This window comes from Melopsittacus undulatus, chromosome 8, assembly GCF_012275295.1.
Source record: "Melopsittacus undulatus isolate bMelUnd1 chromosome 8, bMelUnd1.mat.Z, whole genome shotgun sequence".
In the NCBI taxonomy this organism is placed as follows: Eukaryota; Metazoa; Chordata; class Aves; order Psittaciformes; family Psittaculidae; genus Melopsittacus; species Melopsittacus undulatus.
Genome location: NC_047534.1, coordinates 36,805,781 through 36,831,631, shown reverse-complemented (window position 1 = coordinate 36,831,631; position 25,851 = coordinate 36,805,781). Strand labels below are relative to the sequence as shown.

Genomic DNA, 25,851 nt, shown 5'->3' with positions numbered 1-25,851 from the left:
TTGAGGTGTAGATTTTTCTGAGGGGAAGAAAACGCCATATAATCATCTCCTGTTTCTTTTAATTTGGGTGCCAGTGTACAGGTCAACTAAGAGTAGTTTAGAGTAATCTTTTAGCTCCAAAGAGTTTAGAATCCAGTATGTCTCTATTTGGACCTTTGAAGGAGAGACAAATCAGAAATCACAGAATCCCAAGGGTTGGAAGGGACCTCGAAAGATCATCTAGTCCAACCCCCCTGCAAGAGCAGGGTAACCTAGAGTACATCACACAGGAACTTGTCCAGGCGGGCCTTGAATATCTCCAACGTAGGAGACTCCACAACCCCCCTGGGCAACCTGTTCCAGTGCTCTGTCACTCTTACAGTAAAGAAGTTCTTCCTGATGTTAACGTGGAACCTCCTATGCTCCAGTTTACACCCATTGCCCCTTGTCCTACCACTGGATATCACTGAGAAAAGCCTAGCTCCATCATCCTGACACCCACCCTTTACATATTTGTAAACGTTGATGAGGTCACCCCTCAGTCTCCTCCAAGCTAAAGAGACCCAGCGGCCTCAGCCTCTCCTCATAAGGGAGGTGTTCCACTCCATCATGTTTGTGGCTCTGCGCTGGACTCTTTCAAGCAATTCCCTGTCCTTCTTGAACTGGGGGCCCAGAACTGGGTGCAATATTCCAGATGCGGCCTCACCAAGGCAGAGTAGAGGGGGAGGAGAACCTCTCTTGCCCTACTAACAATGTTGTTTCTAATGCACCCTAGGATGCCATTTGCCTTCTTGGCCACAAGGGCACATTGCTGGCTCATGGTCATCCTCCTATCCACCAGGACCCCCCAGGTCCCTTTCCCCTTCACTACTTTCCAGCAGGTCAACCCCCAGCCTGTACTGGTACATGGGGTTGTTCTTCCCCAGATGTTTGGCCTGTGTCCAAACTTTGGATGCACCTTGAGCACCCACCTGTAGACCATCATACAGTTGAGGGTTATTTCTTTTAGTTTGGGCGTGGGTTTATGCCTTCCGTTATCTGTGAAAGGTAGTGGCAGTTAGTGTTTTTTTCACATCTCCCTGGAAGTTACCATTACAAGGTTCTTTCCTTCCTTTAAGTAGGTAGGTGATCTTCAGCTGTTGAAAAGATGCATGTACTGCTCTGCAGCTGTTCTCTTGGCTGGTGTGCCTGTGGGGCAGACAGAGTTAAACACATATTTATGCAGTTTGGTGGTGTTCATGTAGAAGTAGCTCCTTATTTATGTTTTTCCTCAAATTAGAAGTTTTGAGAGCATATAGTCTTTCCTGGCCTTTCTTTTCTTTTTTGTTAGTCTTGTAGTGCTGCATGTCATTAATGGGATAAGGCCAGAATTTCATGTAGAGGGTTTGGGGTATAATTGTGCCATTTTTGTATGTTTTAAGGAGTCCAACTACTACTGAATGTAGGTACCATTCACTTCAGTCCCTGTAGGTGGCATTTTTTGTTGAATGCAGTTCTTAGTGCACAGTTTGCCTGCTGTGACTTTTGCCTAAACTGACTATGATAATTTTTTTTAATAATCCCTTGTGATACTCATTTGGTGCTGAATTTGATGGATGGTATTTAGAGTGCAACAAAGCTTTCCCCTAACATTCTCTGCTTGCCAACTTTTTATTTCTGAGCACCAGCCAGCATTGAAAGCAGACTGCAAGCTTAAGGCTTAAGACTTTGGTGTTAGTGGAAGTGTTGTCTGTAGACTGATGTAGATACAGACCTTTTGTAAGTGATGAGTTTTATGAATACGGAAGGTAGTATGTGACCTGTGTAACTTAACTAACTTGTTCCTCCATAGTTTATCATAATTGCATGTGCTGCCAAACCCTGCAACTCCTGCCTGGAGGTCAGCGACAAAATGTCTTTCCTATGGATCCCTGGTTGAGCAGCTATTGAAATACTCATTCTGCCAGCTGTAACCTTTTCTATAAGGCTTTCTTACCTAGTTCAGTAAGGATTTTGATGGAGGATTCTCATCTTGGAAGTTTTGTTGGATTTATCCTACATGCTAAATATCACAAAGGTGGGACAGTAGTGCACAATTAGGAGAAGCCATAAACAAGGCTACTTATGACAGTGTGTTTGTAGTTCTTCCAAAAATAGAAGTAATTCTGGGGTCCTACAAATCTGATCAAGGTGAAGGTGCTGTTTTGTAGCAGCTTAAGCCTTGAAAGGCTTAGTCAGACCTTTTCTCTTTTACGGATAGTAAGGCCTGTGTAATGAAAACTGTTCCTCAGTCTATCCAGGGCAAAACCAAGTAGGCAACTTCCTCTGTTGATACTCTGGCCTATGTCATACTTTGTTATCAGTAAATTGTGTGATTGTACTGCATCTCACCTGCATGCTTTTAAACTGGAACAAGCTTCTGCTTTTAAAATAACCTTGAAGTCTTCCATTCGCTACTTAAGTTATTTCTTTAAAGAAGTTCTCTACAAATTATCTTGCATTTTGTTTGGACTTCGAGTTAGTCTACATGAAAGCCTGTATGGAAACCAGAAGTCATGCAGGAAGTTGGTTTTCTTTTCCCTGAGTAAAGACTCTTGCATTTAGGAAAAACATATCAGTATTTGTTAACCTTGCAGGAGGAAAGAGGCAAATACATTATTGCATCAATCAAATATCTCTATATTGTGAATACTGTAAAAATACAGTTTACCTCTAAACCATATTCCTTTCACTCACATTGAGTCAAAAATCTATTGTCTAGAACAGTGAATTTTATTAAGGTACAATTTTTTTTATCCTAATAAATAAAATATTTGGCTACAGTAAGGGGTTGTCAGCAATCACTTGGATTGTTTTTACAAGCTGGTTTATTTCATTCTGAATTAGAACTTCTGAATTTGAAGAAGTACCTGGTTTGCTCTAGTGTGCCAAAAATGTGGCATACTTTGCTTTGACTCTTTGGCTTCAATTGTATTTTCTTTAGGTTACTCAGTCTACTGAGATTCTGTACAGAAATTGTCTTTGTCTTTTCTGCTCCCTGTTCCCATTCAGCAGGGTAGGGTACAACAGCATGCTAATATCAAATTTACTTTATTGGCATGTTTTTCAGAAGTCTGTTTCTAGCAGTTGCCTTATTTAACAAATATGGCATATGTTTGGGCTTTTTTTTTTCTTAGCGGATGTTGGAAATTTGGCTGTCATCTTCTTTTTCTGACACCTCTCAACCTGTTCTTTCTCTGCCCAGAGAATAGAGGCTTGGAAAGGAGATTGCTCCCTTGAATGGAATCTTCCCATGTCTTGTGTGGGGTAGAAAGACTTGTTGAAAATTTTGAAAGACTGAAGGGAGTTTACATGTTCAGCTCCCACAGAATGAGGCTCATTTTAAAACCTAGCTGCTGCCAACTCACAATTAATTTCCCCCCCTGCTGGCTGTAATAAATGTATTCTGAGCAAATGTTCCAGGAGTTCTGGCGTTACAAGCTACAAAAAGAAAACTCCCTGAAAAGCTGGAAACCTGAAATAGTTGTTTTGGGCAGCAAAAAGGAGAAGGTTCATTATATTTTGACGTTGTGCATAGAGAAAGACCAATGTTTGCATAGTAGTGTAGCAGTCATGGTGCAGGTGTTGTTTAAACTGCTGTGAAAAAGGAAGATAGATTATTTTTTGGAGGGGGAAAGTAGATGTGTGTGGGGAAAAACATCTAATCTAACATGAGGGGCTGTTTTGGCAGATGATAAATGATGACATCTTTATGTTAGGCAAGAAGATTAGCACTCAAAGATCCAGAAAATACTCTGTATTAATGTTTTGGGAACAGTTACTTGGATAGCTCTCATTCAGCTGCTGACTGATGGGAGGTCCTAACTGTACCTGAAAGACCCTAATAGAAACCACTCCACTGGTTTAACAAATAGCAAAATTAAGAACGACTTTTTTGCTCAGAATACTCAACTCAGAAATGCTTAAAAGAACATTCATGGCCTGTGCATTCTAAGTATATGACTTTTGACAGTTTTTTCCTCCTTATGATTACTGTTGTATTCAGTCCACTTTATTGTTCAAAATTGTGAACAGAGCAAAACTGCTCTAAACTCTTACCCTTTTCACATACTTGAAGCAAGATGGATCACATGGGAGTGTGCCAGTGTTGACCCCTTAATCCTTGAGTCTGGAAGAATGTTGGTTTAGGCCATCTTCCATTTAAAGTAGATTTTTGTATTGTGGGGGAGTGATTGCAGCAAGTCAAACTGAAAGGAATACATGGTTTGCTTTTGTACATGCAGTGTGTTTTTCCTTACTAGACCTTTCAAATAGTATTAAAAATGTAGTGCTAAAGGTGGACTGTCATCCTTCTTACTCTTTTCATCCCATGTCACTGCTAGCTGTACTTGAAATGTGTTTGTTTTACAGCAATGTTCATTACCATTTAACTCTGAATACCTTCTTTGGTTGTGGTTTTTCATATATCATGACTTTTGCAGTTAATATGTATTGCCATCATATCCTTTCTTGTCTTGAAGAATGAAATATGTATTTGTTGCTATCATCATTTTATTAAATAAGCTGTATTCAAAGAGACTAGAACAACACCAGGTCTTTTTTGTAACTTCAGATGTTTCCAATGTAACATACATCTGGCAGTATACACATATTGTTTGGCTGACACAGCCACCTCTTGAATTCAGTGAAAGTGGAGGAGTCTGGCTTATTGTTCATGCTGCAGTTCATTAATGGCTGTAGATACGAAATGAGCATCTCTCTAAATGGAAGTCTTGGTCAACCTCTGACTCTTGCCTTAAGGGTTTGAGAATAAACAATATGAAAAAAATACCAGTTTATTTCCAGATGGCTGAATGCTTGATGTGTCTTTATGTTTAGCTGTCATTCAAATGTGAATGCTGTGGTGATTATAAGTGTCTTCCATTTTTCTGGTTTGAAATTATCTCTTTTATGCATTGTGTGTTTAGAGATTAACTGTTTGGCTTATCAATAGCAGTTTTTGAGAGGAGAACCTCCCCCCCCCCAAAAAAAAAAAAAACAGCAAATCCAACTTGGTGGTATGGCAAAATCCAGGATGTTAGTGTTCATAAGCAGACTTGACAGTGCAGGTCTTAGCTCCATGTCCCATATTGCAGGCAGTAGTTGTTTTGAAATGGGGTGTAGTGGACTGTTAACCTTCTGCAAAGATGTTTTTATTATTTCAGTTTTGAAACAACTTATGTGTGATAAGGTTCATACAATTGTTTTCGTGAAAAATGTTCTTCTACATCACTTTGTACATGGTGGTTTTAGATAAACATGAGATAATATCAAAGATGCAAGCTACAGTTTAATGATCAAACTGTTTAATACTGTCATAATCTTGCTAAGGCTTACTTAATGAATTTTTAAGTTTATTTCTTACTGTTTTTTGTTTTCGAGCCTAAATTCATAGTCTGTGTAAGAGATACCGCTAATAACGCAGGCAAAGATGTTGCAGGTTCTGTAGGAGGCCAAATGACTTACCTTATGTGACCATTATACCAGCAACTTCTGATGTTATCATTTTTCTATTAACTGACAATGGCTGTTTCCTTTCTTAGTAGCCATTTAAAGAAGAGAATCAACCGCTTCATTGCATGTGCTGGTTTCCTTTTTCAGGCACTGCACAGAGCGATAAAATGTAGTGAAAGCAGATCCAATTAGTTTGTTTTCCTTTTCAGAGATGACTGTTTTTCCCCTGCATATTCAGTATAATATTGAATAATTACCACAATAAGCCAGCTTTCTCTTCTTTCTCTTCTCTAGTAATAGTAGAGTTCAGTAGGTGAGATGAATAACTGTCTTCCCTTTCCTTGTGAAGATGGGAATACTTTTCTATTTGTTAGTACACAGTCCATTGGTACATGTTAATTTCGCAAAACATAATCATATGAAGATGGCTAAAGAGTAAGAAATACTGTAATCTCTTTGCAAATGCTGTTTCTGTGGAACAGAAAATGTTTCACTGTCTTTCTGTTCTGCTGACCTACAGTATGTAGGTGTCAGGTGACTCAAGTGGAGGAAACCTATTCACCATGTTCCCTTTGCTATACTTCATAACCTATCTGAAGGACTTCCAGTATGTTTGTGTTCCATTGTTTGTCTTTCAGGAGCTCAGAGCAGGATCATTATCCTTAAAATGTGAACTGGGGTATTTTTAAAGAAGTAAACTGGTGGCATGTATATAACCTGTGTCAGGTTGCTTGTAGCAAGCATCTTTCTTCACCTTTAGAGACTGCCCAAGATGGAAGGAAGCTCTCTGATGTTTAAGCCTGTCTTGCTGTAAGGAGGTGGCTATTATAACTTGTAGATGCTTGTTTTTTTCCATCTACTCAGGAAAAACAATATGTTAATTGCACATGAAAACAAATAGGGGTAGGAAAGAGGAAAAAAGAGTAGAAAAATGAGTTTTGTTCATCCAAAATGAAGTTTGATGTATGTCAGTGTGAAAAGGATAGGTGAAGGAGAGAGAAAGAAGTGGTTATCAGTCCTTGCTGTTATATTTGACTCATAGTCATAGTAGGACTTAGTCCTATTAATTTCTCAGAGCATAATTGAAGGTGGCTAATGATCAAGAAATATTTTGGGCTCTCTGGTGTTCAGGGGTTGATTAATGCTTTTACTGACCATTTAGCATGTTGAATGTAAAGCTTTTAGTGAGCTGTGCTTATGCTGTGTTAGTCTCATTCCAAACACTAAAAAGAAACTCTGCTTTCTGGTTGTTGTCTGTCTGCCTTCACTCAGTAAGCCCCTTGACTTCAAAGAAAAACAAGGGAAGATTTTCCTGCCCTTTCCCAGATGGGTAACAGTTTTTCTGTTACAAGTCTGCAGTACTCCACAGGCTTTACACGTGAATTGTTTGGTTGCCTTTGTTTGTTTTCCCCTCCCATCCTCAAGGATGCCAGCAAGGCAAACAGCCTGAGCAGACTTCACAAAAACTGCAGATGTGCTGAGATAAAACCCACCTTAGTGACAGAGATAAATCTGTTTCTGTGCTGACCTGACCTGATCTGATTAGATTGCCCCTTGTGACACCATGTTTTTAGCACCCTCAAAGACACAAACTTTTAAAATCAGGTCTTCAAAGAGACCTTATGCAAAATTTTATCTTTTTTTCCACGACTTTTTTCCTGCTTTGTAGTTGCACCAGTTGGCTATATCACATCTGATGATGATTAAACCCCCATCCCCCCAAAATCAGGGATGGATAAGTTTTCACAACTGGCCTTAAAAGCTGAAGTGAATAAATCTAAATAGCTTCCCCTGTTATAGTCTGAAAGGAGATGCCAAAAGGTAGGAGAAATTGCAGTTTCTGAAGAAAGAAACCTTTGGTTCAGCTCATACTTGAATATTTAATTTATTCCTGTTAGAAGGAATAAAATTCTTCTCTGTTGCCTCACTGTGTGAAGAAAACTTCTTCACTGGAAATCAAAATGTGTGCTCTGGCCAGAAGCAAAGCATCATGGATGCACTGTTTAGGGTGGCTTTACTTCTGTGATCTCGCATTTTATTTGCTGTATTGAAATCAGGATGCATAAGCTGACATAAACCAGGCATAAACAGATCAGATGTGCCTTTACAGTGAATACCCATATTAAAAAGTATTTTGATCTTTCAAGAGGTTCAGGTTTTTTGTGTCGATGTATTTTTAATCCTTGTGAAAAGATGGTCCTTGATACTCGTTTGCAGGTAATGTTTTTCTTTTAAAGCATGTACTGATTTAAGGATTCTTCAGTTACCCTATTTCCTATGTTTCTCATGCATGCAGATACAGTTTTTGTTTGTTTTGAGTCGAACTTGGAAACACTTCAGTATACTGTAACTGTTGTATGTGAATTAATAAGGGAAGCTTACTAAGGAAAAGTTTTAGATAGGTGTTGGCTGCTAGTGTTTGTAGGATGATACCATGCTCAATAGTAATGTGGTAATCTAGTGTTGTTTTAATTTTCTGGAGGAAATTTGTCTAAGATTGCTTAAGTTGCTGTTAGGGGAAAATTCATTTTAAGAGGCCCTCTTGTAGGAGGCAGTGATGTCCTGTTGTAGCCTGATGGAATGTGCAAGATCTTTATGATTACTTAAGCTACGTACTTACATATCTTGCAGTCGTGATGCAGCCTATAATATCAACAGCATCTGCTCAAGTAGTTTGTTTCGTTGGACCTCTTCTTGCAGAAAGGGAAACCTGAGAGATCAGCTCTTGAGTTACAAGTGTTACAACTGTGAGGTGGGTCTCTTCATTGGCAGATGCCTTCCTAGCAGGAAGCTGACAGATACAAACACTACTCAAAGTGATGTCACTGTCAATATGGTTTGCTATTATTTTTGTTTGTGGGTATTTTTTGTTGTTGTGTTTTTTTATGTGTTTGTTGTTGTGTTGGTTTTGGTTTGAATTTCTTTTTTTGTGTGGGCGTTTTTGTTGTGGGGTTCACTTTATGCCTTACGGTAAAAGAACACTTCAGGGCTACCTGCCTGTAACTGCATCAGCTGAACTGAAAATACCCATGCTGTTTGCAAATACTATGGAAAGGGTGGCAAAGTTGTGTTTTGGTAGGGAAGTTGGAAGCTTGTTAGTTAGCCCTGCTAAATTTGCTGTTAAAGGTGAAGAACTTTGTCTTGTCAAAGACAAACTAGTCAAACTTTGAAGTTTGAGTGCTTGGATTTTTTCTGTTCTCTGTCACCCCCTGGTTAAGGCAGAAAACAACTTTCTTGGGGTGGCTTTATTTTTAGAGTACTTTATCTGGAAGAGAGCTTAGAAAGCACCTTTTATAGCCACCTCTCTAGGACTGTTTCTACTGTATGGCTTTCTCTGTTTTGCATAGTTTTATTGCTGGATGCTTAAAGGCAGTTTCTTTCTGAGCAGGCTACCCTCTGTCCTTTGCCCTCATCTTACCTTTAATTCCCATCTTTGAGCTCAAACAGTATAGAATACTACTGACTTGAGAGAATGTGTGTCACTTCACCTGGCAGAAGGATATAAAGAAGCTTTATCTCCTCTCTAGCGTCTTAAAGCATATTAATTTCTGACGCAAGAAGATGCAGTGTTTTGGTGGAGGAGAACAAATACTACAGAATATGTAAGAAATCTTTGTTGTCTCACTATGCTGTAATGTTTTTCTAGTCCTTCTATGATCTTGAAGGCTTCTGCTGCTTTTGAATTTCTAGCTAGAAATGATTAAAAACGTCTTGTTTAATTTTATGCAGTTGAACTATAGAGCTGTAAGGATAATGTAATTAATTCCAGGTAAGAATTTGTTTTCAGTAATGAGACCTAGAAATGTGGGTTTATAACTTTGTTGTACTGTAATACAAACTAATCTCTGGAAGGAAGCTTCGTGAGCAGTGAAACCTAAATGTTGCTTCTCTATTTTTGGAAGTTTCTGAAAAGACGACCTAATTTATAATCAGGTTTTTTTTTATATATAGGGAGGCTTTATTCAGATCTGGTCAGTGCTGAACTCAGTAAATGTCTGCAGTTCTTTTGTGCAGAAAGCTGTTCATCTTTGATTTTTACCTAAGCTTCTTGTGTTTGCTTTTATTCCACTAAAGTGTAATCTTTGCAACATAAATGTTGTTACAGAAATGATACAGTTCTGCTACTTCAGCTGTCTTCACATGTTTAGATGTAGTTCTTTGATTTCTAGGAGGACAGGGAGTGACACGTTTTTGTTTGGGTTTCTCTTGGGCTGTAGAAGTGCAGGTACCTCATATTGTTGCCAAGATTTAACTGTTCGGCTCTAGATCAGTGTGCTGTGACTGAGGAATATCTAACAAACAGCAATGACAATATGTAGCATTGCAAGCATTTGCTTCCTGTCAGCTGTTGATTTGGGGAAGTTAATATTCATAGTCCCGTAAAATCAGACAGAGCCCCACCTCTACTACAGCTGATGATGGCAGCCCAGTTGCTGGCCGTTGAAATGCAATGTGACTGGAAGTACCACTTCAGGCTTGCTTGGAGGTGGTTGTGGTAAACAAACACAAAATGCTGGAGTCTGTTCTGATTTAGTGATGCATTTTGAGAAGGATTTAGAGATAAATTTTGAGGCTGTGAGCAATCTCATCCATCTGTTCCTCTCCAACTCCCTTTTTGTGCTCCACTCCACAAGCTGTGGTTTGAGAGTAACTAATATTTTAGTGCTCTTTGGTGTTGATATATCATATAGCCTTTGAATACTTAGAGAAATCATTAAATATTTCTTATATATTGGGACATAATGGGTCACATTGTAATATACAACCTAAAAATAATTAAGTGACAGAATCTCTCCCTTACTGACCTTAATCTGAAATATCCCCCCAGCTCTGAGAGAGCCTTTATTCTGTTGCTGTGGATGTGGGACAGGCATGTGTGATTTCCAGTTTTCAAATACATCCTTTTTCATGCAGTATTTCATTAAAGCCTGTCTGCTCTAGTGTAGCAACCATGTGGAGGTGCTTCTAAGATACCAGCCTGAGAACCAGTGTGGGAGGAGTCTTATTGTTTGAGTGGAAGTAAATGCCTAGAAGAATTCTTGAACCTATTTTGGACTATTTGAACCTGAAAGTGTTGCGTTAGGTGGTGACAGATTAGGATTCTGTGACAATATGAAGGAGGGCAAGAAGGAACCATAGGCCAGTCAGCCTCACCTCAGTCCCTGGGAAGGTGGTGGAATGGCTCATTTTGGAGGCCAGCTCTAAGTATTTGGAAGATATGTAGGTGATAAGGTGTAGTAAGCATGGAATCACCAAAGGGAAATCGTGCTTAAACAACCTGATTGCCTTCTACAATGGGACAGCTTGCTGGACAGATGAGGGGAGACCAGTGGATATTATCTACCTGGTCTTCATCAGGGTTTTTGATATAGTCTGTGACGTCCTCATAGGCAAGCTCAGAAATGGGAGCTGGACAAGTGGACAGTGAGGAAGGCTGTGGGAGCTAGGTCTGTTCAGCCTGAAGAAGAGAAGGCTTCTGGGATATCTGATCAATATATATAAGTACCTGAAGGGAGGTGTCAAGAAGATGAGGCCAGACTTCCTGGTGGTGCCAGCAGATAGGATGAGAGGCAATGGGCATTAACAAAACTAGAGCAAGTTTCACCTGAACACAAGGAGTGTGTTCTTTTTTTGTGAGAGCAATTGAGTACTGGAATAGGTTGCCCAGAGAGGTTGTGAAGTTTCCTTCCCTGGGGACATTCAAGAGCCATCTGGATGCAGTTCAGAGTAATGTGCCCTTAGGTGGCACTACTTGAGCAGGGGGGTTGGACTGGATGACCCCCAGTGGTCCCTTCCAACCTCAACCATTCTGTGATTCTGTGCACGTCAAACCACTTCTTTAAATTTATGTCACTTCTCTGCCTACATCGCACTTGTGCATTCATGTGACCTGGCTTTAATTTAACATTTGGTAAATATTTGCATAGTAATTCCTAAAGTGTTCTCCCACACATAAAGGAAATGATGATAAACAGTTTTTAAGTGGCTTGATGTTAAACACAAACATGACTTGCAGCCCTAAGGTAAAGTGCACATTAGAGTAACTGTTCAATATTCATTTGGGAAGTGCTGGTATGCATTATACCAAGTAACTTATTTGTACTTTCTCTGTACATATTTAGATGTTTGTTCTGTATACCTTGGCTAAACTTCTGCACAAGGGTTATATGCCATGCTGTAAGAGAACTTCTCCCCACTTGTGCTGTTAGGATATTTTGGAACTGTTTTGAAGAAAGCCTGTAGATGTTTTTTAACCTAAATGACCCTGCTGTCAGGAGAGCATTTAGGAACACAGATAGACGGTAACTAAACTTGAAAGCTGCCCACAGCTTCTAGGCTGCTGTTAGTGTTTTATTTTTACAAGAAACTAATTCTTCCTTCTTGGCTATATGATTTTCCAGTGATGATGGTCAAGCAGATACTGGGAGGAATCATTCTAGACACTGTCACTCATTGGAAGAGGACTTAAATCTTAAACTAGAACCTTTGTGTTTCAGAATACAGTTCTTAAACTCTTTTGCTTTATATGTCATAGTTTCTCAGCAAGTGCCTTCTCAAGTAAATATGTTCTTAATCCCTTCCCTGAGTGAAAATGAGATGTCATCTTCTCCTATATTGTTTATAAACTTAGGAATTCAGCATTTTCTGTTTTCAACAGGGAAGCAGTGCTATTTCATTGAAGCAAACATATGCAAGCTGGGATCAACCCTTCACATGTCAAACACCGCAGCAACCTACAACCTGTGTTACTGGGTTCCAACTTTCAGACCTTTCAGGAAACACTGTAGAGGCAGAAAAGCTGTCTGTTTTGCAAGGACTCTGGTGATAATACTTTAATAAAGTTACCCTGTTACTTTGAAAATGCTTTCTCCTGCCTAGCAGTTTTACAATATATGGAAAGCTGAAGTGTTCTGGAAGTTCTTGTGGTTGTATCTTACTAAAACATAAGAAACTTAAATGAAGACCATCCTTTTCTAAGGAAAGGTTTGATTTCTCTTACGATGATTCTATCTTGAATGTACCACAGTTATTTTTCAGACCTGTTCTAAATAACTTATAAAACATGAGTGTGTGTGTGTGCACGCACATACGCATGCACATTCATTTTTCCTCCTGTTATTGTCCATCCCTTACTCATCATGGGGTGAAATACTTTTTGGGACTTAAGACATTCAGCTCTTATATGTACTGGTAGTTAATGGCTTGTTTTATATGGCAGGTTAGCTAAAATATCAGTGTTTTATTTAGTGGAGTTGTCTGGTCTCTTGGTGGGAGTAAAGAAGCACAGAAGAAATTGCTATATAGATTTTAGGTTTTTTTTATATATAGACACTTTGTATCCTGTGCATGGCAGTGTTTGGAGTTCATCCAAAGAACAGAAAATGTTCTCTGACTTTGAAATCCCTTTGGAATGGGTGAGTGATTTTGCTGGTCAGATGAACTGTTCTCACTGCTGTGACTGTGCAGAGGGAATTTCTTCCACCTAGGCTGTCTAGAAGTAGTTACTATTTGCTTCATCAAACAAGTCTGTAAAAAGAAGCATATCTCTCTCTGTGCTTAGTAGCTGGGTTTTTTTTTTTTAACTTGCAGGGCTGAAGTTCTGGTTAACTTAATAGAAGCCAGTTTCACACTTGTATCTCTAACACAGCAGATGTTCAGTCTTCTTGTAGTTTCTGGTGGTTGCTGTAATTGGGAAGTCTCAGGACCAAAAGGTCATGGTGTCTTCACACTGTGTGTACCTGAGTCATAGTGTTTGTGGGAGCGGCACCTAAACTATTAGGAAGTATTTTTCTGATAAGGAAGCTATTTGAATCCTGTTCTGCTTTAATTCTTGTATTTCAGTATGAATTGTCATTCCTTTCTTTCAAAAAAGTGAACATTGGCTCTGCTTGCTACAAAAGATTGGTAAGGAATGTCATCTTCTGTTCTTTCAGACTGTTTTAGAGACTACTTTCTCATGATACAGCCGCTAACAAACTCATTAAATTACTGTATTTGTCATGGCCCAGAGTGAAAAGAAGGTTAATAATTTAAGCTTAGTTCAGGATGGCTGTGTGTCTTGATCTTGTCTCCTGCCAACTTGCAGTATTCTGTTCGGACAGTAGAGCTTTTGCAGTCCTTTTTTCTTTATTTCTTTTTCCATGACACATCTGGGTTGATGAAGCTACTGAATCACAAATAGAAGGGAACATTGAGAGCAAAATATTCCCATCAGCTGTTTATTTTTTTTTCACATCTACATTCTGTCTACAGGATGCTTAAACATCATAATACGTATAAAAGGTTTTAATTTATCTTCAGGTAAAAGTGTGTCGTGGTTTAAACCAAAATCCACACAGTTCGCTCACTCACTCCCCCCCTTGCTCCCCCAACTCCTGGAGAGTTAGGAAGGAGAATACAAAGAATGTAGCCCCCACGGCTTGAGACAAGAACGGTTTAATAGCTAAGGCATAACACAAATCACAACTGCCACTACTACTACAAATAATAATGATAAAGCCAATAACAAGCGAAAAGAATACAACACCTCACCAGCCACCGACCCATAACTCACTCCACCCTGCCCGGCCGAGCACCGCGTGCTCCCTCCTCCATTTCCCCCCAGAGCTCCACCCCTCCAGCTCTCTCCCCCAGTTGCATCCTGGGCATGACGTGCTATGGTATGGAATACCTCATTGGCTAGCCTGGGTCAGGTGTCCTGTCTCTCCTTCCTCCCAGCTTCCCCTCCTCCCTGGCAGAGCACGTGCTCAGAAAAGGCGCTGAACAAAAACACTCTCAAAACGTGCTCACTATCAAGCAACTGTTCCCAGCCCAGAAGTCAAACCACAGCACTGCACCAGCTACAAGAAGGAGAAAAAAATGACTGCTACTGCTGAACCCAGGACAAAGTGTTAGCTGCTGAAGTTTGAATTAAGAGGAGCGTTTTTCAAATATGCTGTTTTACTGTCACTAACTCAGAAAAGCTTTTGTGATTGCATTAGTTAAAAGGTTCAGGAGGAACATTTGTGGCTACTGATGCATTCCAGTTTGAGAGAATCGTATTTTGTAAGTTAATTGGTAGGGTCAAATGACACTCTTTCACAAGGTTTCTGCATTAGGGAAATTGTTTGAGCTAAGTTAACCTGCTTGCTTGTTGCACAGAAGTTCATTTCTTCCTTTTCATCTTACAATTTTGTGACTATAGTAGAAATGCTTAAGTCAGGAGCTTTAAAACAGCTTTGAGCTCTAATAGTTGTCTACGCTTCAGCACCTTGCAGAGACAAAAGCATCATAGTTGATTTGCTTAAACTTTCTAATTTTGAACACCTGATACTTACAATGAACAAACGTTTTCAGTTTTACAAATGGATGGTTTCAGTGCAAGATGAAATAACTGTAGTTAGAGGTGAATTACAGATTAAATAGATCTGTTACAAATACTTTTATGTGCTTACTTGGGTGGTTGTCCTTAAGCCAAAGTGTACTTGAGATACACTTAATCCTCAGAGAAGTGTAAGGGGGTAAAAAGACTGTGGGTTAACCTAAGGCAGCTAAGCCCCGCACAGCTGCTTGCTCACTCCTTGCCTAGTGTGCTGGGGAGGAGAATTGTAAGTGTACAAATGAGAACCCATGGGCTTGAGATAAAGACACTTCAATAGGCAAAACAAAATTTCATGGTATGGAATATGCCTTTGGCCAGTCGGATCAGCTGTCCTGGCTGTGCTCCCCCAGCATACTCACTGGTGGGGTGGTGTGAGAGCCAGAAAAACCCTTGAATCTCTCTAAGCATTGCTCAGCAATAACTAAAACATCCCTGTGTTACACTGCTCCAGCACTAGCTGCTGAGAAGGAAATTAACTTTAGCCCAGCCAAAACCAGTATGTGAGTGGAAGAATTGAAACGGGACTGTTGAACCTAGGTGGGTCAGAACAGGCAAAACATTTTGTTTGGAGTTCACACAGCAAAGTTGCTAGTGGCATCATGGGCTGACCTATTGATAATGCCAGGGTAATTGTAGTGTAAGGCTTTTCAGTTTGTTTTTTGACTGCTGCCTTTTGATGACATAATCAAATTAATCCACATCTGTACCTACGATGGAATTATCCTGATTTATCTGCTCTTTTTATCACTTAATGGCCAAAGCTATAGAATAACCATAAATAAATATGGAGTGAAATATCTGTGCTTTTGAGGGTCTTCATTACATGGGAAATATCCAAATGTAGTGATAGGGGACTTGCTAGTCTATATAGTGTGTGTGTTGTGCTTCACTTGGTTCCTGAGAATTGTGATCTATTTAGACTTGACAAGGAAGAAGAAATTAGAGATAACAGACGTAATATAAAGGAATTACTGGGTTTGTGTATTGCATATCAGCAGTGCTCTTCTTTGTCCATTTCTGAAACCTTTCTCAAAGCTACATGTGTGCATGCCACTTTCATGACCATTAATTTTAGCATATTCTGGCCAGTTTCCACAATATTTGTTGAAACACCCAAATCGGCTTTGCAGTCTTAACTAAGCATGTTTCCTTTCTTCAGTGTGCTGTCCTAAATGTGCCATTTCAACACTTAACCAATGCTGGTACCATAGGGTACACAAACTCGTTGCTGTCACTGGATGAGCTGCCATGTGCTTGTTAAACCACAATAGCTGGCCTTAATAGGAGAAATGGTTGAATGTTAAGATGATTCAAACATAACTACCACATAGCCTGTCCCTCTCGGAAGCTAGGTATACACAGGAAGGTTTGAGGGCAGTGATTATGGATGCTGTGTCTGCTTCCTGATTTGTATTTCATGTCAGGGAGAATTTGCTGCTGAGCAGTGTATTTTGAACCTTTTGGCTTCAGGGTCAATGGAACGATGGCTAAGCTCCCGTTACTGAAGTGAAGTAATAATATATGGGGAAAACATTGGTTTGGAAAGCTAACTTGATTCCTCTTCATCTGGTACACAATGTTGTATTAGAATTTGAGAGCATTTATTTGTGAAAGCAAGCTGTGATTTATTCTATTCATTTTTTTTTTTGCCACAGTAGCCTGACCTGCTTCCTCAGAGAAATAAATAATGGGAGTTTTAACTACATATAAATACAGGCATACACTCCTCCCCCCATAAACTGTCAGCAGAGGTGCAATTCCATCCATATATGTATTTACATTAACTGTTTAAATAAAGAATTATAAGGAAATGTAAATTTTGAAGATCTTTTGTGTAGTGTTCTATAAGTAGTGTCTTGTTATGTGTCTGTAGTTTTCATTCTATTTTGAATTTTGGCTCCAAGCTTCTACCCCACAATTAAAGAGGGAAATAGGTGGGAAGCAAATGGGGTACAAAGCTGCTTTGTCTGAACAATGCTAAAACCATGCAAGGTTAGCTTAACAAGTCTTGTGTCTGTCTTACAGGATCCAGCTTCCTGGGTAAATATTCACCACCTGGAGTATACAGATGGAGGAATTCTGGACCCAGATGATGTGCTGGCAGATGTTGTGGAAGACAAAGATAAGGTAGAGCTTGGATAAAAATATTGGTTTTGCTTTTTCGTGTGTCTCTTTGAAGAACTAATGCTACTTTCTTGTTTCTCAGGCATCTGGCAAGTGAAGTGGGTGTTAAATGTTCCTAAATGAAACACGTCTGCCCATAGGTGCTATAGCTCTCTTTCTGGAGTAGAACTGGGTGGGTGGGTGGGGTGGGAAGAGACAGATACAGGATGGGGGGGACACCTTTTCAAGCAGTTCTGTTTCTTTTTATTGCTGCATGAAAACAGTGGTAGAGGAATGAGAGTTTTGTAAGACATCTTTTTTCATGCCACTTGAAATATCTTTTATAGTCTTTTTCCTTTGCTTAAAATTGTTTTTTGAGAATCATTCAAATGTCATGATTGAATGTGTGACAAAATAAACAGACAAATCCTGTGATAACAAGAACAATTGCCTCAACTGTGTTGAATTTCAGGAGCAATTCCTGTCATTTGCTGCTGAAAGTCTAAGCAGTTGTAAACTTTAGAAGCTATGAGCCTCTAACTTTCAATTCAGGTAAGATAGATGTCCCTTTCAGGGAAAGAAATGGCAGCTGCAAAGAGGCCCCTTTTATATTTTTTGTAATTATCAGGGAAATTTCATTTGGGGAAACTAATTGGTGAGTTATTTCAGCATGGAGGTGGGAGGGTATAAGGTGTAATACTTTGCTGCTTTTTCTCTCCTTGTCTTTTCTAGTCATAAAATTAGAGGGGAAGAAATATATCCAGTGATTTGAAACTGAAGATCGAAACATGGGATATGCCTGTACTTTCAGGCAAATAGCTGTCTATTCACAGTGCTGTATGCTTGATGACTTAAAATAATTTTGTATATAGCAAATAGAAATGCTAATTTTGTATACTGTTGATTCTTCAGTGACTTAATATCAAGTGGAGTGTTTTGCTTATGATTAATGGGATACTGCTCTGTACCTTAGAAAATTGTCTAAGTTGTACTTCAGTGGCTTTTTATCATGGCTTGTGTGGGAATTCTTAAAAGCAATGCAGCTCTGTTTTGTGTATGTTCTTTTTATCAAACTTGTGTTTCTTGCTTGTCCATATTTACTGAAAGTGTACTCAAAATGCCCTAAGACTTTTTTCCACTAGTGTTTGAAAACTAAGTACTGGGTTCTAAGGATTGACATATCTGTATATAAAGGATAAGACCGTAAGTGTAAATTGTCATAAGACCATAAGCATAATGTGTCATAAAAGGAGATACTGCATCAAAGGGAGATGCATTCCTGGTCTCATCAGTTAATAAAAGTTAACGTGTCCACCCAGGATTCCTCTGTTTGAAGTGCTGATACAGGAATACTTACGCAAATATGAGCAGTAGTTTGCAGAATATTTGACATACCATCTAATTTTTTAACTTGTCAGAGCCTTTGCTGTACTGTATTGTTGGGTGTTGCTGATTGAATATGTGTTAGTGATGAAGTTTCTAGTTCATACACAGCTGTTGGCTTAAGGATCTTCTGTTATAATGGTTCTAGGTGGAACTCTGGTTCTGAGGCTGCCTTCAGATAAAAACACTGGAAAACCAGACTCTTGAAGTAGTGTGGGGTGGTTTGGGTTGTATGGTGGGCTTTGTTTTTTAAGAGTGGAAGGAAACAAGAGGTATGTGATTGTGATGGGTATTGTGCTAATACTCTGCTGAGTGCTGTTGTAGTCTTAGAAATGGTTTCTGCTTGGATGTCGCCTTTGCTAAATAGAGGTGACTAATGTTTTTTAGCAGCAGCAGAAGCTTTAGAAGGACATGAAGCAGTATCAATAAAATGCTGAAACAGTGACATTTTTTCGAGATTTGTAGAGACTGTAACTGTCATTGAGGTGTTTTTAATGATGATATCAAGTAGATGATATGAATTAAGTGTAGTTCCAATACTTATTTTAGCGAAGCATTTAATAAAATATTAAATAGCAAAGTCAATGAATTCTTCCTTCTCTGTTCTCTACCAGCAGAAGTGCAATATTGAGAAAACATGTACCCTGGAAGGTCTCCAAATGCTAGAGAAATTAACTGCTGGGTGTTCAGAATAGTTAATGGGCCCATGCATGTTCCTCATAAGAAGCTGAAGATCTGGCCGAAGTGGTTTTATTTTGTAAAGGATGCTATGTAACTCTGTTAAACCTTACTTCAGGCAGAAGTCTTTGCACGTGCCTTTAGTTTCAGTGACAGAGTTGTGAGTGTGAGGCTGGTTTGGAAAAGTTGTCTCAGCAAAATGACAAAAACACTTGGGTTCAGAAGTAGATACAAACTTCAAGATTGATGTAATTATACAAGGGAGATGTCTCTCCAAGTACTTGACAGGCATATTTTCTGTCAGTGGATTTTGAACTTTTTACATTGTTTCCAGGCAGGTTTCGTCACTGGGAGTGCTGTTGGCTGGGTATAGTACTTGTACAACAGTTAATTTTCTGTCCTGGATTTGACTCTGTAGGCCTTCAGGGCTGTCATTCCAGCTGTGAAAGTGATGGCGCACTCTAATGTGCAGTGTGTATTTAAATGAAGTTATAATGAAGTAATTCCACCTTTGAACAGTTTCTGTTCCCTCCAACTGTTGAATCCCTCAAGAGATGGAGAATGAAATCAGAACTAAAACCACCTTTAGGTAAGAAGAGAAGGTATTCCTGAAGAGTGCAGGGTGGTAAGGAAAATGATTTCTGCGAGCAGGTCGAAAAGCAGTAAAATGAAGTCAAAATAAGAAAGCAAGTGGGCAGGAGTTTAGGAAAAAAAAAAGGGGGCTGTGGAATTCTGAGCACTTTTCTCTTAATGGGGAGATACAGTATTGCTGCTTGAAAATCTCCTGTAAATGAATAGCAGAGGCCTCTATGCTGGCTTGTTTTAATGGATCATCAGAGCCTGAAAATGTCATGCTGATCTTTGTCATGTGGCTTGATTCTGAAATATGCAGTGTATGCCAGTAATGCATATTGAAGTTGGAGAAAAGTGGTTCAAACTCCAGAATTCTATGTAATTGAGCTTCCTAGTATTTTCTCTAGGGTTTTGTAACTTTCTGATAACTGGGATGCAGAATAGTTTTTTATTCTTCAGTTTGTTGTACAACAGTAGATTACACTTGTTTAGGAAAAACAAAGCAAGATAACTTAGTTATAGCGGAGGGTTTTTTTACCTCTGAAAGTATACGCTGCAGTGGTTTATTATGTAGGCTGCTCTACAGGTTGTTGCATATTGTTCAACTTTTCCCTGGAGAAGTTGAAAAAACAATGCACATCATGTAAAGAATAATCAATGTAAGAGATGTTTGGTAGCACAGAAAGCACTTTAATGATGTTAGTTTCATATAACATGGAGGTATCATTTTGAATGTGCTGTAGACATAGGGTAGCTCATATTGGTATATTATAACTTGGATGCTCTGCATGTTTCATAAAATCTGCCCCAAAAAAGGCATGCGTCAAAGAAAAAAAAATTGTATAGCTTCCCCTGCCCTCTCCTCCCAGGGTGGTGAATGTTGCTCTGGACCAGGGTTTTGATGCTCAATGTTTTATGATGTTTAGTTGGTTAGTACCATGGTCAAGTAACTGGTTTAATGCTTGTGATTTTACTAACTGTTTAACTGGTTGCAGCCAATACATGTTTCAAACTTTTGATACTTAGTGCTTCTGTCAGAGTGTTGGTTATACTTCTCTAAGTTTGCATGCCTTGTGTGAGACAGCTGTTGCCCCAAGGCAGGCAATCCTCATGTTTAGTTCCTTGTTGTTAATGAGGTAAAATGGGGATTAGTAGATCAAAAAGCATGGTATGTTCAACATGGATAAATGAAGAAATTTGACAAAACTGGTATGTAAGGGCTGTTGTTCCTTAGGTTTGGATTTAGTGTCTGGGGCTTTTTCCATAAGTATAATTTTTAAGCTGTGGTTAGTATCTTTGCCAGAATACGTGTAGGTATTTGTCTTTGTGACTCTTCCTGATTGCTTCTGGTTTCCCTTTTATATTTTGTGGTTTCGGTAATGAGATATTGGAGATGAATAGAAATCTTAAAATTTGATAAGGAAAAAGGTTAACTAATAATTCATTCTTCTTTCAAACGCTAAATTGGCAAACATTAAAATGGATGTAACTTTTATTTTGAATAACATGTTTACAACCTGCAAAAGCATGATAGTGTTCTTGTTTGTCATGTTATTCTGTTTTTCTTGTATAAATGATTTGTAGAATCTTTCAGTTGTAATTTCCCCTAATCAAAGTTATTGGGATATGAAATTGTTATTGCTGACAGTATTTGTTTACTTAAATATTCATAGCTGCTTCTGGGCAATGAAGATATAAATAGACAACACTACTGTGAATAAAACCTTCATGTAACTTCTATCAAGGAAGTCCCAGTATAAATATTCTTCAGGTGCCTGATAATTAACTGTGCATTGTGTGTCTACAAGCAGGGAAGTATTAAAAAGAACATTTCAAATATGACCTTTATCCTTGTCAACACCCTAAAATATGGAGAAGAGACACAGGAAAATCCTAGATCAAAACAAAGTACCTATCCTTTTGCATTGACTGTGATGGTGGCTTTTCTCCTCATCTTGAGTCACAGGTTTTTGAAGTTGTTGAAAAGGGCAGTGCCAGTGCTTGCTAAAAACCTCTGTGGAGTTTATCTGGGCTCTACCTGTGATTTAAAAACAAACAGAAAAGGCCTTGGGGATGGGGGACATTGTTACAGAAAAACTGCAGACCTTGATTTGCTGGTCCTTTGGCGACGATGGAGTTTTGGTTTTGCTGGTGATGGAATCGTATGCAAGCCAGTCAAGCTGCAGCCTATTTTAAAAAAATATGTTTTCACACTTTTCAGGAAGAAAAGGTTTTATGCCATTTTGAGCCAGTGCTTGTTTAGGAAACAGATGTCTGATTTCACTCTTGTGTAGTAGGGTGTGCTGTGAGCCACCATATATATATATATGTATAAAAAGATATTTTGATAGGAGTTAGTATGTTTATTTTTGAAGTGGGATCTGAACTGTGAGTACCAGAGGGAGGGGGAGGAAAAAAAATCCCCATCATTAGTACTTACTAAGCAACACTTTATTTCAGTAATGCAGTTTCTTTTAGAATACAGATTATGAAGCTTTGCATTTTTATGAAATTTGTTTTAATTTCGTGCTGTAGAGGTGCCATGCATTATTCAAGATTAGAAAATGATTTGGATTTCAGGAGCATTTGGATTTACTGATGAGGATTTCAAGCTGTGTAATTATGAAACTGTATGCACATAGGTTGGAAGTTCAGAACTCATTAGCGTAATCATTAAAATAACCATTTTTAAAGTGTGGTATTACATTCCGGGGTGTGCAATTACACTATCATGTGCTCCTGGTTACTGGAAACATTCTTGTCATAAACTTCAGGTCTAGCAGTGTGTTTCAAGATAAGTTCATAGCTGTAAGAAGAGACACCTGGTCAAATGTTGCTTAGCTTATTAAAGAAAATCCAGTTTTATAGCTTTAGAGCCATAACACAGTGCCTGTATGCATGAATTAACCTATTCTAGAAGAAGAATAAGCTTTTACATATTTAATGTTGTGTAATGTAATTTTTCATAAAATAGATATTGTCTTGGAACATACTGCAAGGGTTACTTACATCACCTCTACCTACTTTAAAAGTGAAAATCTATTTATATAGGTTCTTACCAGATGGACTTCAAACTTCTCATTTTTTCCAGTGTTTGAACGTTCTGAACTGTGAACTCCTTCTCTGAACATCTGTAACTACCCGAGTTTTCCATTTATGATAATTAGTATTCCATTAATTTTTTCAGAGGGAAAAGAAATTTTAAAATTGACTGTGAACGTGGAGCTATGACACTAATATAATTCCTGATAGTTTTGGAATAGGATTTCCTATTTAAATGCAAAAAGGGGGATTTTGGAGTTAAAATCCTCTTCATGTAAGATACATGTAAGTCTGAAATTTGTGCTTTTCTAATTTGATTTTCTGCTGATCCCTCTGTCTGATTTGTATTTGGCATTTTAAAAAAGAGTATTAAAAACATGCAGCAGGTGGAAGCTCTGGAACCTGTGTTACTTGCGTTTTGGGGAGTAGTCAACTCTACAACCATAACACTCTCTCAACCTGAAAATGTGTTTAGTCATGTGGGCACTAATTGGTGGTCTGACAGCTGAAGCTGTTCCAGTTGCTGTTCCTTAAATAATGAGAGAGATGGAGGGAGGGAGGTCATTCTAAGTGCATCTGGTCACAAATGGTGGGTTGAACGGACACTCATATGTCCTGATGAAAAGGAGCTTAACATCTCATTGTGTAAGCATAACCTGGTGGGAGACTTATTCCTTTTTAATCATTTTCCTTGATGTAACAAATACTTAGAATTCTATATACACGTGTGGATACTTAAGTGCATATAAGCACACACATGTTAATGTTTACCAAGGGAGTGATATGTATTGTGAAAATAATGTAACCTTGCTGTGTAAAGATAATTTATTGGGTTGTCTTGCTATAAAGTAAACCAGGCTCTTAAATACTTATACACATAATGGTTTATTTATATATACTTTGGAGGCTGAGAGAGTTGCAGTTGTTTAGCCTGAAGAAAAGAAGGCTTTGAGGAGACTTCAGTACTTGCAGCCTTTCAGTACTTTAAGGAGGCTTAAAAGAAAGATGGAGAGAGACTTTTTAATGAGCCTGTTGCGATAGGATGAGGGGTAATGGTCTTTGAGCTTACCATCTTTCAGCTTGGCTAGATATGAGGAAGAGATTTTTTGATGAGGAGTGAAACACTGGGCCAGGTTGCCCAGGTACACCTGTCATACACAAAATATCTTTTGACAATGTGTATGAGTAAGAGAACATGCTTTCATCTTTTTTTGCAAGTTTAGAAGTGTCTTCTGCAAGGATCTAGAAAGGCTGTTTTCATAACCTGCCTACAATTCTTATGGGGAGTGGTGGAGGGAACTGGGGTTTCTCAGCCTGTAGAAAAGGAAACTCAAGAGGGACATCACTGCTCTTTACAACTCAGTGGGTCGTTACAGTGAGGTGTAAGATCTCTTCTCCGAGCTAACAAGCAAGAGGGCAAGAGCAAACAGCCTCAAGTTGGGCCAGGGGAGGTTTAGACTGGATATCAGGAAAAATTTCTTCACCAAAGGGGTTATCAAGTACTGTAACAGGCTGCCCAGGGAAATGGTTGAGTTGCCATCCCTGGAGGTATTTAAAAGATGTGTGAATGTGGCACTTGAGGACCTGCTTAGTGGTGGACTTGGCAGTGTTAAGAGTGGGACTCAATGAGCTTAATAGTCTTTTCCAACCTAAAGGATTCTATAGCTATTCAGTATTAATGCTTTCCAGTTGTTCATTCTGTTATCATTCTGCAAAGATGGCATTAATAGTAAAATTCAGTTACAGTAATTTATAGAGTCAAGTCTTGAGATCTGTCGGTTTTCCTCCCTTTCTTCAAAGGCAGATGGAACTATAGTTCAACAACTTTAGTAAAAAAAAAAAAACAAACCCACTTCACATGTAATAAGTGCACATTTGAAGGTCAGGATGCAGTGCTGTTTCTGTGTATTTTAAGTTAGCTAATCAGCTAAATAAAAATGAGGTTAAAAAAATTCCTTCAATAAAAATGTGTCATTAGGAAAATGTTACAAGAAATGACCTCCAGGAATAAGTTGTCTATCTGAAAAAAATGAAATCGTGTTAAAATATTCTGCACTTTCTAGCATGTGAATGTATTTGCTGTGCTGCCCCCTTCTACAAGCCCTTGACTGAATCCATTCAATGCTGACTCCACGTGCACCAGTTCCTTTGTGTGTGTTTTTTTTGTGTGGTGGATTGATTTTTGTGTGTGTAGGTTTTTGTTCATTTTAGTTATGATGAAGCTGTTAGAGCTGTTTCTTGCTGTTGTAGTGCTAGTAGTCTGATTCTTACTCTTATACCCCAAACTCTATTCAGGTTCTTAATTGCATCCTTGTTTTTAAAGTTTCCTTCCCTGTTAGGAGGTAAGCCAGGTAATCCAGAAGCCAAAACTGAGAGGAAGAATAGCTGGCAGTAAGGAGGGAAGGGTGGGTGACACAGGAGTTGATTATTGACTTGTGTTGCTTCTTGGTACATTTGCAACAGTAGGTACTGTTTTTTCAAATAAAATCAAAGCTAACTTTCTGATGAACTCGAGTGCTACTTTTTATATGATTATGTAACAGGGTAGAATAATTAGTGTGGCTTTTTTAAAGCAGTAAACTTTTTCCAGTGCATTTTTAACTTTAAGGTATAGCTCTCAAGAGGATAATAAAATACACCATGGTAGAGGATAATAAAATACACCATGGTAGAGCATGCAATCGAGTTAATGTAATCAAGTTGCAAATCATTTTCTTGGAAGAACCTCCATTAGAGAAGACGAAGACTTGCTTTTCTCTTGCTGAAGAAACATCCTCATTTGCTGTTGATTGAGGTCCTAAGCTTAAACTGCTAGGTTTAGCTTGACTCAGGTCATATTAGTAGGACTTTCAAGTTATGATTGCTTGCCTTCCTGGGACCACAAAGAGACTGATAAGAAATCAGAGAGATGAATTTCAGAGTACTGAGATCTTTCCTGATCGTAATGTTTTACGTGCTTAAAATCTGAGGAGTCTTTCATATGGAGCTAATGCATTTTATATTAACACTTCTGAGAAGTTTTTCCTTGGATGGCATGTTTCTTACATCGTTTTATCTTCAGCTTTTAAAGAAGGTTTTCCTAAACTTTCACCTATATCTAATATCTACCCCATAGCAGTCAAAGCTGTAAGGATAAAACCTGTGTGATGAAGAAGTTCCCAAAGGTCAGTATAGAATAATGGTAGTGAGATGAGCAAACAATACGGTAACTTTACACACTAAGTGTACTTTACCTTTGTGACATTGAGGCTAAACTGCTG

The 25,851-nt window shown here is 38.7% G+C and overlaps 1 protein-coding gene across 1 annotated transcript in view; it reads left to right on the top strand.

Annotated features, from left to right (window-relative positions):
• The window catches only part of PARD3B (par-3 family cell polarity regulator beta), a 407,455-nt gene that overhangs the window by 8,898 nt on the left and 372,706 nt on the right, over positions 1–25,851 (top strand). The window contains exon 2 of the mRNA XM_031045134.2: positions 16,838–16,939. Within this exon, the coding sequence (XP_030900994.1) occupies positions 16,838–16,939 (102 nt within the window). The remainder of the gene's footprint in view (positions 1–16,837; positions 16,940–25,851) is intronic.